Source organism: Triturus cristatus, chromosome 3_1 (assembly GCF_964204655.1).
Source record: "Triturus cristatus chromosome 3_1, aTriCri1.1, whole genome shotgun sequence".
NCBI lineage: Eukaryota > Metazoa > Chordata > Amphibia > Caudata > Salamandridae > Triturus > Triturus cristatus.
In genome coordinates, this window is record NC_140583.1 from 204,205,579 (window position 1) to 204,217,980 (window position 12,402).

At 47.0% G+C, this 12,402-nt stretch overlaps 1 protein-coding gene across 7 annotated transcripts in view; it reads left to right on the forward strand.

Moving 5' to 3' along the window:
- Positions 1-12,402, forward strand: part of TLN2 (talin 2) — a 1,262,084-nt gene that overhangs the window by 627,557 nt on the left and 622,125 nt on the right. For all 7 annotated transcript variants that reach the window (XM_085643650.1, XM_085643649.1, XM_085643651.1 and 4 more), the window contains one exon: positions 4,891-5,067. In XM_085643650.1, coding sequence (XP_085499776.1) covers positions 4,932-5,067 — 136 coding nt within the window. In that variant the 5' untranslated portion in view covers positions 4,891-4,931. The remainder of the gene's footprint in view (positions 1-4,890; positions 5,068-12,402) is intronic.

The following is a 12,402-nucleotide window of genomic DNA, read 5'->3' on the forward strand; positions in this document are numbered from 1 at the left end:
TCCCCGGTTGTACTCCCCTGCGGCCTCCCCGGTTGTACTCCCCGGCGGCCTCCCCGGTTGTACTCCCCGGCGGCCTCCCCGGTTATACTCCCCTGCAGCCTCCCCGCTTGTACTCCCCTGCAGCCTCCCCGCTTGTACTCACCTGCAGCCTCCCCGCTTGTACTCACCTGCAGCCTCCCTGCTTGTACTCACTTGCAGCCTCCTCGCTTGTACTCCCCTGCAGCCTCCCCGGTTGTACTCCCCTGCAGCCACCTCGCTTGTACTCACCTGCAGCCTCCTCGCTTGTACTCCCCTGCAGCCTCCCCGCTTGTACTCCCCTGCAGCCTCCTCAGTTGTACTCACCTGCAGCCTCCCCGCTTGTACTCACCTGCAGCCTCCCCGGTTGTACTGACCTGCAGCCACCTCGCTTGTACTCCCCTGCAGCCTCCTCGCTTGTACTCCCCTGCAGCCTCCCCGCTTGTACTCCCCTGCAGCCTCCTCAGTTGTACTCACCTGCAGCCTCCCCGCTTGTACTCACCTGCAGCCTCCCCGCTTGTACTCACCTGCAGCCTCCCCGCTTGTACTCACCTGCAGCCTCCCCGCTTGTACTCACCTGCAGCCTCCCCGGTTGTACTTACCTGCAGCCTCCCCGGTTGTACTCACCTGCAGCCTCCCCGCTTGTACTCACCTGCAGCCTCCCCGCTTGTACTCACCTGCAGCCTCCCCGCTTGTACTCACCTGCAGCCTCCCCGCTTGTACTCACCTGCAGCCTCCCCGGTTGTACTCACCTGCAGCCTCCCCGGTTGTACTCACCTGCAGCCTCCCCGGTTGTACTCACCTGCAGCCTCCCCGGTTGTACTCACCTGCAGCATACTTGCAGCTTCATATCCAGTTACGCGCTAACATCTCACATGTGATTGAGTTGCATTAGTTCTCCTTAGTGTTGTGCGAGCAGGCTGCAGCAATCTACATTGTTGCAGTTATGGTAAACATTAAAAGTGATGGCATGCACATTTAATTTGTGAGCAAATTGGAGGTTGTGTGTGTTGACTCCACAAGACTGTAGAAGACCGTCTGAGAGACTACGGTGGTTGGATTTTCTTACGTACCTAGTAATTTATGGTTGAGTTTTCCAAAACGGTTCTCGGTGGTTTAGCGTAATCACGATTTGGTGATCAGCAGCGCAATGAAAAAGCTCAGCGTTGCAAACATCTCTTTTCCAGACTGAAAATTGCAGCCCAAAAGATAATGCAAATCGCCTCCATTTGCAACCAAGCCGAGTTCATTGTACATACTCCATCATTGAGGTGGGCTCAGAGAGGACCCCAAGCTGTGTTTATACCTTTAAGAAATCAGGAACACCCACTCTTGCCCTACTGACGTGACTTGGTCTCCACCCTCATTTCGCATCTTTTCAAAGTCTTTACGTTGAATGCTTCTTCGCCTGCAGTGAAATTCTCTGGTACTGGATTACTTCACCCTCTACGCTGCCAGTCACTGTGGTTTTTCTTAGTTATCAGAAAAAGGTTTACGTTTCCTAGACATGGTCTTCAAGTAGTGTCCGGTTTGCGTGAGGCTGCCTACTTTACTAGGTTCAACGTACCTGGTTTGGAAAGCTGGGCACCAGGAGAGCCCCTCCCCTGCTTCAGACCGCGCTGTCTCAGCCCGTGGGTGTAGCTCCTCTGTGGGATGACCATACACCTTCAAGCACATTCCTCAGATATTTGGCAACGTATTCGATCCAGTCCTGGGGTATAATAATTCATATCTATCTTATGTTCTTAAAGTTTAGTGCTAGGTCCATCTTACCTAAATGCTTACCACAGTCTGTAACTTGAATGCTATTCCCAAACAGGTCTGCTGGTAATTTATCAGTTTCCATAAGCTTGGCTGAGTTGGTCCATCTATATTTAAACCAGTAAAATGCAGAATGTGAAACACGTCACTGTGGCAGGGTGTGTGACCCACTGAGCTGTCTCCAGAGTCCAGGATATGTGCTGGTCTGGACATGCCCCACATGGTGGTGAGGATGACAGGCCTTCATCAAAGACAGTCTGCACCAGGAGGCTGTATCTGTGACCTGTCAAGAGTCATGCAGGCCTGAGTACCAGCGAATAATGCCGTGAAGGACAGTTATATCACACAGGTGTCATTCAGGACTGTACAAACATCCACAAATAATACAAAAGTAGACATAAAGTCTTAGAGAAGGTAGAACTGGTTCTCACCTACTCCATCCTCGAAGACCCTGAAGCTGCATTTGGCCAGAAGAGGAGGAGAAATATTGTGAAACTTTTCAGAGCACTGCTCATAAGAGGCAAAAATCTCTTCCCACAGGAATACTTGAGGCTTTTTTAAATTAATACTTCACTCTCCCCGCCCCATTGATTTCCGCCCAGGTCATATACACTTCCAGCACTCCGAGTTGGTGCTCCAAATCTTGTAAGTACCCCTGGTGGCGCCAAGAGTTCCCCACCCTCTTTTACACCGTGAATCAAGGTCATCGGGAGGTGACTCTTCCCTGTGGCCTTAGTAGGGCCTTGTTGTGTATTTGTCTCATTTCAATTCATGAGCATTAGCTTTGTTTAAGGGAAGCCCAGGGGTAGATTCATGGTGTCTTCCAACCATCAAGTAGAAAATCAACCAGCCCCACACAGTGTCAGGTATTCCACTTCTGCCTTGTGTTGTCTTCGCTCCAAGCCAGGTGTCCACAGCACCTTGACTACAGTTTCTGGTCTGTCTCCATTTGATTATTTCTGCAACAGCCACCTCAAGAGACATTTTTATTTTTTTCTTTGTTGGGGAAGCAGACAGGGGAGAATTGGGTGGCGGGGTGGGAGAGGGTGTGGGAAACGAGGTCCCCAAGTGTTTTTTTTTAATAGAATTATATAGGATGAATTTCAAACACAGTCGACCAGATAGCGGATAAAGGCCATAGGTCTCACAGACGGTTCTCAACAACAAAATCATGCAATGACGCAGTGCTTCAAAGCCTTCAATATCACTCACGTTTTGCGAACCAAGCCCATCCATACACTACTTTGGAGAGCTGCCCAGCCGCCGTCCCCTGTACAGTGGCACACGCTCTTCTCCATTGGGTAGAAGCTGTAAGTACCAATCTACATTATGAGGTGATGCGCAGCCTTAGCAAAAGGCCCATTTCGACAGCGTGGGACACCGTGCTCACGCAGTTCTGAGAACTAGCAGGGGAGGATAGCCCCCCTCGCCTCGTGATGACCCCAGTGGCAGCCGGCACGGCTCACAGGTGGCGGGGGGGCAGAAATGTAAAAGAAAATCACAAAAGCTAAACATCTTGCCGCAGGGTCCAGTGTCTCTGCTCCTGCTCTCCTCCGTCGGACTCCAGGAACAGGAAGCACAGCCAGGCTGCCCTGACCAATCACAATTCTGCAATGCAGCGTAATGATTGGTCTAAGTGACGTGGTTTGACACTCAGCCAGAGAATAGAGGACTGGGCATGTTCTCCGCGCGGCTGTAATGCAGCCTGCGTGGAGGACAGGGAAAGTGCGCATGACATTTTGGCTGGTCCCAAAGGGCCAGCGAAATACACATATGCACTTAGGAGTGGGTAAACCACTCCTCCCCTCCCCTGCCCTGCCCCAAGAGCAGAGCAGCCCCTCTCACCCGCCCGCCTGCAAAGCAGCACGGAAACATAAAATAACTCAGTTATTCTCATTTTATGTTTACTTTTTTTTTTTTGCAGAGTTTTATATAGTGCGAACTTGACCCAAATCCAATCAGAGCGCTTTACATAGCACCAGTTATGTTACATGAGGACACACATTAATTAAAAAAAAAAAAATTTTTAGGCACAGGGACAATAAGTGATTTGCCCAGAATCACAGGATGTTCAGGATCATTACCGAGACTCAAACCTAGTTCCCCAGGTCCGAGGTCGAGCGCCCTAGCCGTTAGGCCAACTCCTCTCCCCTTTATTTGCACTACTTAAAAGCAGTGGGGTGGCACTCCTCCACCATAGCGGAGGAGCCACCACTGGTTGACCCTGTACTGTGCCCCCACTATTGCACTCAGCCCACTATGCTGGTCACGCCCGTTATCCAGTGAACGTACTTGCCCCTGGCCCACCCACACAACAATCGCCATGGACGTATAGGAGACGGAGACGTTGCTGCCTCACCGCGGGCCCAGTGCCCCACTTCCCCCAGCAGACGCCCACTGCCACCTTTTGCACCAAATTGCATACCACCCACGCTTGTGCTGCTACATGACCTTGCAGTTACTGTTCTGTTTCGAAGGCACACGTAACTCACAGATCCCCTCCAGAGTCTCACTTTGTAAAGGTTTCAGGTGTGGCTCCCAGCCTCACGAGGGGGCCCCTCATTGTTGTCCCTCCTAGATCTGATGCTCCTTCGAATCCCACAGTGGGCTGTTAGCCTGGACCCTACAGACTGCTATAATGTACCATACTGTAACAGTTGTAACTCGTATGAAACTGTATTGCTGACAAGTTGTGCAAAAGTAAAAACCTCAAAAAGAGTTAAAAAACAAAAACACTCTTAAGTGTCACCAGAAGCATTACTGTAGTGCAAATCGTGTACGTGCCTAAATAAAATGTCTTCTGTTCCATCGTGGTGCTGTCGGGCTGGGAGGAGTGTGCATACCTCTGCCTTCCCACCTCTGGAAGTAGCCCATCTGTATTGTACCTTGTCCTGTTAAGCCCCTGATCGTTTTTGTTTAGCATTTTCACACTTATAATCAGCTGATTTAGTTCTTAGCCATGAGTGGTAAATGGGTTTCAGCTCGTTCTGTGTACATTAAGACTGGATCAATACTTTTGCAGGTTGCATGCATGTACCCAAAGGTAGTGAATTGGCCCAGTGTTTTGCTTAGTCTGTGGTACCTTGCAGTTCAAGTTGTCTCTCCTTTTCCCAGGTGTCACCCAGTTGATAGGAGGGGTCTCATCAGCAGGCACCATGGTGGCCCTGTCTTTGAAGATTTGTGTCCGCCAGGGCAATGTGGTGAAAACGATGCAGTTCGAGCCATCCACCGCAGTGTATGATGCGTGCAGGATCATCCGGGAGCGCGTGCCCGAAGCGCAGACTGGCCAAGGTGCGTAAATCTGTTCTTTCAGTGGTACCTACTGTATGAATCTGACCGACAACAGGGACGTTTATTGTGTGTAAATACCTTGCGAAATGTAGCACATCCAACATTGATTGCGTTGTCGTGTGGTGCGGTCAAAGTAGTAGTCCTGGTCTGGTACACCATCCACTGTGCTGTCCGCCTCCCAAAAGTGTCAGAAGGGCCTACTTTGAGCATCATTAGACTAGTAGGTTGTACACAAGCAGTAATGCAGCGTACAAGGTGGTGGAGGACAACGCACAGCATCCATCTTGCACATGGAAGAAAGCAAAATACATTGTACAGCTGCAACAGTTCAGGTGCAGCACACATGACACTCAGGCCTGGAAAGACAATAATCGCATGGCTGCAGCAGCACATATCTAGTAGGCTTGCCCCACGTGGCTGGTGAGCGGGCCTGCAGCTTCATGCAGCATACCTGCTGAACAAGGGTGACACGAGGACAATACGGTCACATGCTGAAGATTCAGGAACGTGGACATGGCCACGATAGTGCAGGTGTAGAAGGCATACTTCATAGGCTTTGCTATGACAGAACAGTCTTTGCAGTGTAGGTACAGGATATATTAAGATCTACAAATACCACCTCCAAAATCTAAAGGAATGTTTCTAGCACTAGACGGAGCGCCTTTTTTAGGGACTTTAGTATTAAGTTCAGTTTCATACGTCGGCGTCTTCAGAGAGGTACAAAACCCCTTGTTGGCAAAACTGAAAAGTAACACTGAAATGTTAATCTTATTTTGGGAGCATGCCTGGACAAAGCCATGCTACTTGTGCACCCAGCATAGTCATTAGCGGTAGCAAAATATATCAGAGGCATTGTTGTAGTAACATTGCGTGGGCCCTACAGCATGAAAAATGTGTGGTTCCTTTGGAAGCAATTACTTATTAATTCTGCAAGTAGTATAGAGAATCTTTCACCTATGTAATTGATGTTCAATAATTTAATACTAACATACGACTGTAAATATAGATATAGGCGAACGCATCAGAAATGAGAATTTTTTTTTAAACACAATGAATTTTAGCATTAATGAATGTTCGTGCTCAGAGCATGAGAGAATATCATAGTCCGAGACTCCGATTAATGATTCGCTCGTCCAAAAACCATATATTTTGACGTTTCAATTCCAATAGGGTGAATTAATGTGGTCTTCATCAGGACCAAATGGAGGAGAGTGGGAATAACAGCCCTCGTAAAGGAAATGTAGATAAGATCTGATAGCTGCGATTGTAAAGTCTGGACATTGATAGTCAAAAATGCTGGTGAGGCAGTAAGTTTCCAGGAGGCAGATAGAGCCGATATGAAAATGTCCACAGACGATCCAAGAACAAGACCAGGAGTGATTGCTCAGGAAAGACCAGAGTGGGTCTGAAAATCAGGACATGATGGCGTGCAGGTCTCCACTCTGAAACAGTACTCAAATCACCTACCTGCACACTAGATTGAATAGTGCCCATTAGGGATGCTGTAAGGATGGCGAGTGAACCGGTTCGCTTACACAGGAGTGGCTACCACAACTGTCATCGACTTGATCGTCAGTAAGTCAAATTACTCATGAACTGTGATTTAATTTCTACTTCTTTCACTTGTGTTACACCTGGGCGTGGCACCATAGTATTGCATTTTATGTTGTACCCTTCAGTTACTTATGTTAATTCTTTAATGTTGTTTCTTACGACTGGAATTAAACCAATTAAAATGTTACTGTTGATGATTATTGCAAAATATCAGTTTTTCCGGTGCTGTCTGTTGATGTTTGTTGTTTAACATTTAATTGAAAAGGCTGTCGATTGTGTGCACTGCCACCAGAATCAATGAATATGTAATTAAGTATCTTTAGAGAAACTGCATGGCTTTTCAAGTACTCTACTACACATGTGCCTAGAATTACAGCGTAACCACATTTTTTTAAACAACTTTCTTTTTTGGGTCAACATCAGTCTGGGGTTTACATGTGAGGATGAACACTTATGGTAACCACATTTGTAATTACCACGGGCCCTAATCGACCCAAGGACAGTGGGCTCCCGCGTGCCCTGATGCGTATAAAGATAGTGTCAGTTGGGGTGCAGAGGGCTTTTCACAACCTTGGGCCGCGGTGTCGCTGCACCTGCTGCGGTAATGATAGGTTTGCCTTGGGGTGGTGGCCTTTCTGGTGATATTGTCTCTCTACCAATGCAGGTTGAAGGGAATGAATTCCGATGTAGACTTATGGGGACTCCCATTATGGGTAAATCCGTGTGCCATATTTGAGCAGAATTGTCCTGCTGCATCTTGGGAGGGGTGCTGCTGCAGTATTGAAAAACAAAAAACAAGTCATGCTGACTAGGGCATGTATCCAGGATGTGTGCGCCAATATTGAGGTATCCTTGGTACCATTGTACTGAGATTCAGGCTAACAAGATTCAATGTTTGCACTGATTCACTGCTCCATCAGACATCCCAAAGGCAGAAACATCTGGGGTTCAACCTAGGTTTCTTGAACTTTGTAACTCTGCAAAGGAAGAAGCACAAACGAATATACATAGCTGCTAGTGGGACGTGGGGGGGGAACACTAACATGTATTTATTAATTATTGTGTGCATACAAGGAACACCTAATCCAAATTTAGCTTCAATCACTTACCTTTCGAAGCAGATTACCCCTCGCGAACAGCTCTGATCACTTTGGTCATTTTGCACATTTGTCCCTTGAAGCACAATTACACTCAATTTTATTCTATTATTTTCTGAAGAAGTGCAAAAGAAAAACATTATTTATTCTGAGGTAGTTGGTGGTAAACAACATAGATCTGCGTATTTTTATTGTTTGTTGGCAAATGACCATCTACTCTGCTTCAAAACCTCTGGCAGAGGGTTTAAGCGGCATTAATGTTTTAGGCATAAACTAAGCCATTAATAGTACTGATCATTAACGCACCCCTGCTGTTCACTGTTAAGAAAGATGCCTTGCCTGCGTCAGCATCAGTTGAAGGATTAAAATGTATTTTGGTTATTTGTAGGTTGCTGGAGATCTATATTAAGTCTAATAATATTTAAACCACTTCAAAATAAAAGAACTCACTTCACAAGGATCAGCATCGGAACCAGTGAGAGGAATTTGCTTATTTTCTACATAGTATCAACAAACGGGTGTAGAAGCTGGGTTTCTGTGACAGTAACCCCCCACTTTTTTCAGACTACTGATGCACTTTGTCTTGATGTGCCCTGGGTCCCTGCCAATCAGGTTCCCAGGGCCTGTGTTCTTTCCCAAAACTGTACCTTGTACCCCCAATTGGCACCTCTCTGGCCACATGTCAGTCCCTTTTAAAAACTTCCATGGGCACTGTGACCGGTGAATGCCTTTAAGGGCTCCAGCATTAATTGTGCCACCCTTAGAGGCCCTGTACCTTAACACTAACACACTGCCATTGCAGGCTGCGTGTTTTTTTGTGCAGAGAAAAGTGAAGAGTCGATATGGCACACATCCCTGTGTGCCATGCCTACAACCCACTGTCCAGGCACAGGTCAGCCACCCCTCCAGCTGGGTGCACTATACCAGTGGTGAGGGTACAGGTGCATGAGCCCTGTCACCCTACAGTATCTAGACAAATTCTTAGACATTGTAAGTGCAGTAATGCCATTAGGAGTATATGGTACTGGGAGTTTGTCATTACGAACTCCCCAGCACCATAATGGCTTTACTGAAAACTGGGAAGTTTGGTATCAAACTTCTCAGCACATTAAACCCACATTGATGCCAGTGTGGGATTTAATGTAAAATGTACTCAGAGGGCATCTTAGAGATGCCCCCTGAAAAACGACCAGCCTCTGGTGGGTTCCCTGACTGGTACACACCAGCCTGCCACCAAGAGACATGTTTCTGGCCCCCTAGGTTGGGAGCCTTCGCTCCCCGAGCCCAGGAACAAAACCTTCCCTGGGAGGAGGTGGTCACAACTCCCGCAGGCCGGGAACTGCCATCTGTGACAGGGGAGCTTCAAAGGCCTTGCTGCCTCTGTAACACGATCCCCAGATCCCCAGCCTCTCCTGCTATCAGAAGCAGGCCCCCTTTCTGTCTCCGCTCCTTTTCGGCAGGAAGACAGGCGGGAAGAATTTGCACAGCCCAGAAGGTGTGCCCACCTCTGCCAACCCCACCCCTCAGGTGGGGGAGGCGAGGTGATGCCCACTCTTCAGTGTCCGCTGTCTTGCAGATGCAGATGGCAGGCACTCTCCAATCCCCCACGTGGGGTGAGCACACCAAGGGTGTTGTCACCATAAAGTCAGTAGCCCATTGGCTACTGAACTCAAGACCCCTAAAACGCCACCTAAATACAGTTTATAGGGGACAGCCCTGAACCAAGAGGACAGATTTACGCAACCTACGAAGAAGAATGAAAGAAGACGCCCAGCAGAGGAGACTGCAGAGCAGAACGGACTTCGCCCCAGCCCTACCGGCCTGTCTGTAGTTTCCAGAGACCATGTGCCAAAAGTCACCTTGTCCTGCAGTCAGCAACCTCCAGAAACCCTGGGAGGACTGACTACCTTCAACAAAGACTGGATCTTCTGTGAACAGCATCTCTGTTGAAAAGTATCACAAAGAAAGACTCCGAGCCTGCTGAGGACAAAGAAACCCAACACCTGGAACCTCCACTGCACCCGACGCCTACGGTCCAAATCCGGGTGGCCCATCGGTCTCAGCGAGGTACCCCAGCGCTCAAGAGTCTGAGTCTACTGTGGGTTGAACCCTCCAGGACTCCCCGACGTCGCCTGGAGCCTCTGCACGGAGACCACCCAACTGCGAGTGGCCCGATAAGGTGACATCCGACCTCAAAAGACACCCCTCCATCCATCCGCTCTGAACCCTGGAGAGGAGAACCTGATGTGCACCTACGTCCCTGAGCCCTCCAACTTACCTACCCAGCTGTTGGTTTCTCTCGGAAGTCTTCCTGGACCGAGCCTGCAACCAAAATCCAAAACCGGCAACTCCCATTGAAAAGAACAGAGCACCCGACGCCAAAACAGCACCCTGAACCTGGCCGCCCATGTGCCGCTGTGGGTGCACCTTGTGTGCTGAACTGGATCCCCCTTTGCCCTGAGCTTAGGTCCAGCAGCTTTGCTCCCGCAACCTTGGGGCCTGCTCATGAGCAGCCACCAACCGGGGGCCCCCTGTCTCCCATTGGATAACTTTGGGCCTCCGTATTCTGCACCCGTCCACCATAGTGCCGCTGAGGGTGTTCTGAGAGTGCATCCTCGATCCTGGGGGAACCCTGGTTCTAACCCCAGAATACCAGCTCCCACAAATAACTACTTACCTGTAAACCGATAACTAAATTTCCTCCCATAGGATTGCATTGATGATTTTCTTGAAAATGTTTCTAAGTGTGGAGTTGATTTGTATGAAAACTTGAAAAACTGCAAATGTACTAAAAGTAAATTACTTAACTTTTGTCTAGGAGATGTCTCAGTGTGATATCTAGGCCTATCACACTGATTAGCAAAAGTAACTTAAAAAGTAATCTAAAAAGTAACATGCACAGTAATCTGTAAAGTAACTGAAAAGTAATTTCGAACTATTGACTTGCCTCTAATTCAACCACCTGCATTTTAATCTGCATTCGACTGTAAATAACTGCATAAGATTTTTCCAAGTATTATTTAACTTACCTGCACCAGGCTTGGCTTGGTTCTAGAAAAAAAATAACTAAATAATATTTTTTATGCAAACAAATTGGTCTGAGTTCAGTCTTTGAGTGTGTGACATCATTTGCTGCCTGAGTGTGTATAACAAATTCTTAACACTACCCTCTGATAAAGCCTTGCTGCCCGCCCAGACTACCACACATTGAGAGTAAGGTGCTATCTACTTTTACCTCTGACTCCCTTTGGGGTTCCACTGGACTCTGTGCACACTATACCTCATTTTGGTATAGTATATACAGAGCCAGCTTCCTACAAAGGGGACTTATGTTTCATATTTTTTTCCCTTGCCTTAATTTAAAATAATCCCAGCAATAATTTTTTTTTGTCCAATTGCTAATAAACTACAAATTAGGGATGTCGGCGAGCTTTTTGGATAACACACTCTCACCAGTGTGTACTTTATTCCTTTTCAAATGCATTAGGCTTCTAACTTTCTTTAATCACACAAAACATGTCTGCCTTTAACATTCCTAGTCACTAATTAAACCTTTTGATTATAATTTATGCAAAATGATGTTCGTGTCAAGGACTGTATACTGAGAAAGTCTGTTAAGTGCCCTTCTTGACTGCCCGATTAAAGGGCAATTGCTCCCAGTAACCGCGGTGCCATGCTGCACAGAGTGGCAGATATGGATGGTGCCGAGTGTCTCCTTAAGTGGTCCCAGGTTTGTGGGCTTAAAACTATGAACAGTAAAAAAAAAAAAATAACCTCTAGGGAATCTTGTAGCTCTTGTTTTAACATGAAGAAAAATAGTGAAGCGATAGCGAAAAACCAAACTCCCCTGACACTAGTGAAGAAAGAGCCAAACAGTAACTGTCCAGTAGAAGTTCCAGTTGCTAAAAGCAAAAATATGGTAGCCATTTGGCACCTGACGAACAAGCCTACTTTTGATATCCGTTGCCCATATCTAAATTTTGAAATCTTATCACTGCTCTTCTTGCCAAGCGCTCTATGTAGCTCGTAGAACACCACACAGGGTAACTCAAATACGCCAGTGCAGTCAAGGCAGCATGGACATGTACCCATTCCCCGGGCATGGTGCCCTGCAACACGCTGCAGGAGGAACACTCCTCCTTCTTCAGGGCTTGTATGCGCTCTGCTGAGCTCTCAGCACAGGCTCAGTTTGCGGCTTAGATGTAACAGTCATGATTAAGGCCAGTAAAAAGATACAAATGGCTGAAACACAGTTTTACAGTGTTTAAAGTTAATGCCCTTCAAGGTGGGGCTATCATTTGACACAGTATCAACAGTGAAACTGATTTAATATGATTTATGGTGAAATATTGTAATAATCCACCTGTATAGTGTGTAATTTGTACGCTTTTGATCAATTAGATATTAAAAAGGATGTAATATTTATTTTGGTCAGTTTTCGTTTGAAATATTCTTTGTTTAGCACATAATTTTTTTTTAAATATTCTATAAGAGTGTGGCAACGCATATTCAGGGAGAGAAAAAAGAGAGAGATTGGGTCTTTGGTGTTATAGAAAACATATATTTACAGTATGAACTTTTCTAAAATATCAGTGACTTAACAAGAGGTATCCTTCCCGTAGTGTTATTGTCACCTAATAAATTATTTATTATATCTCTGGGTAGCTATTTCTCCCCCGCCCCC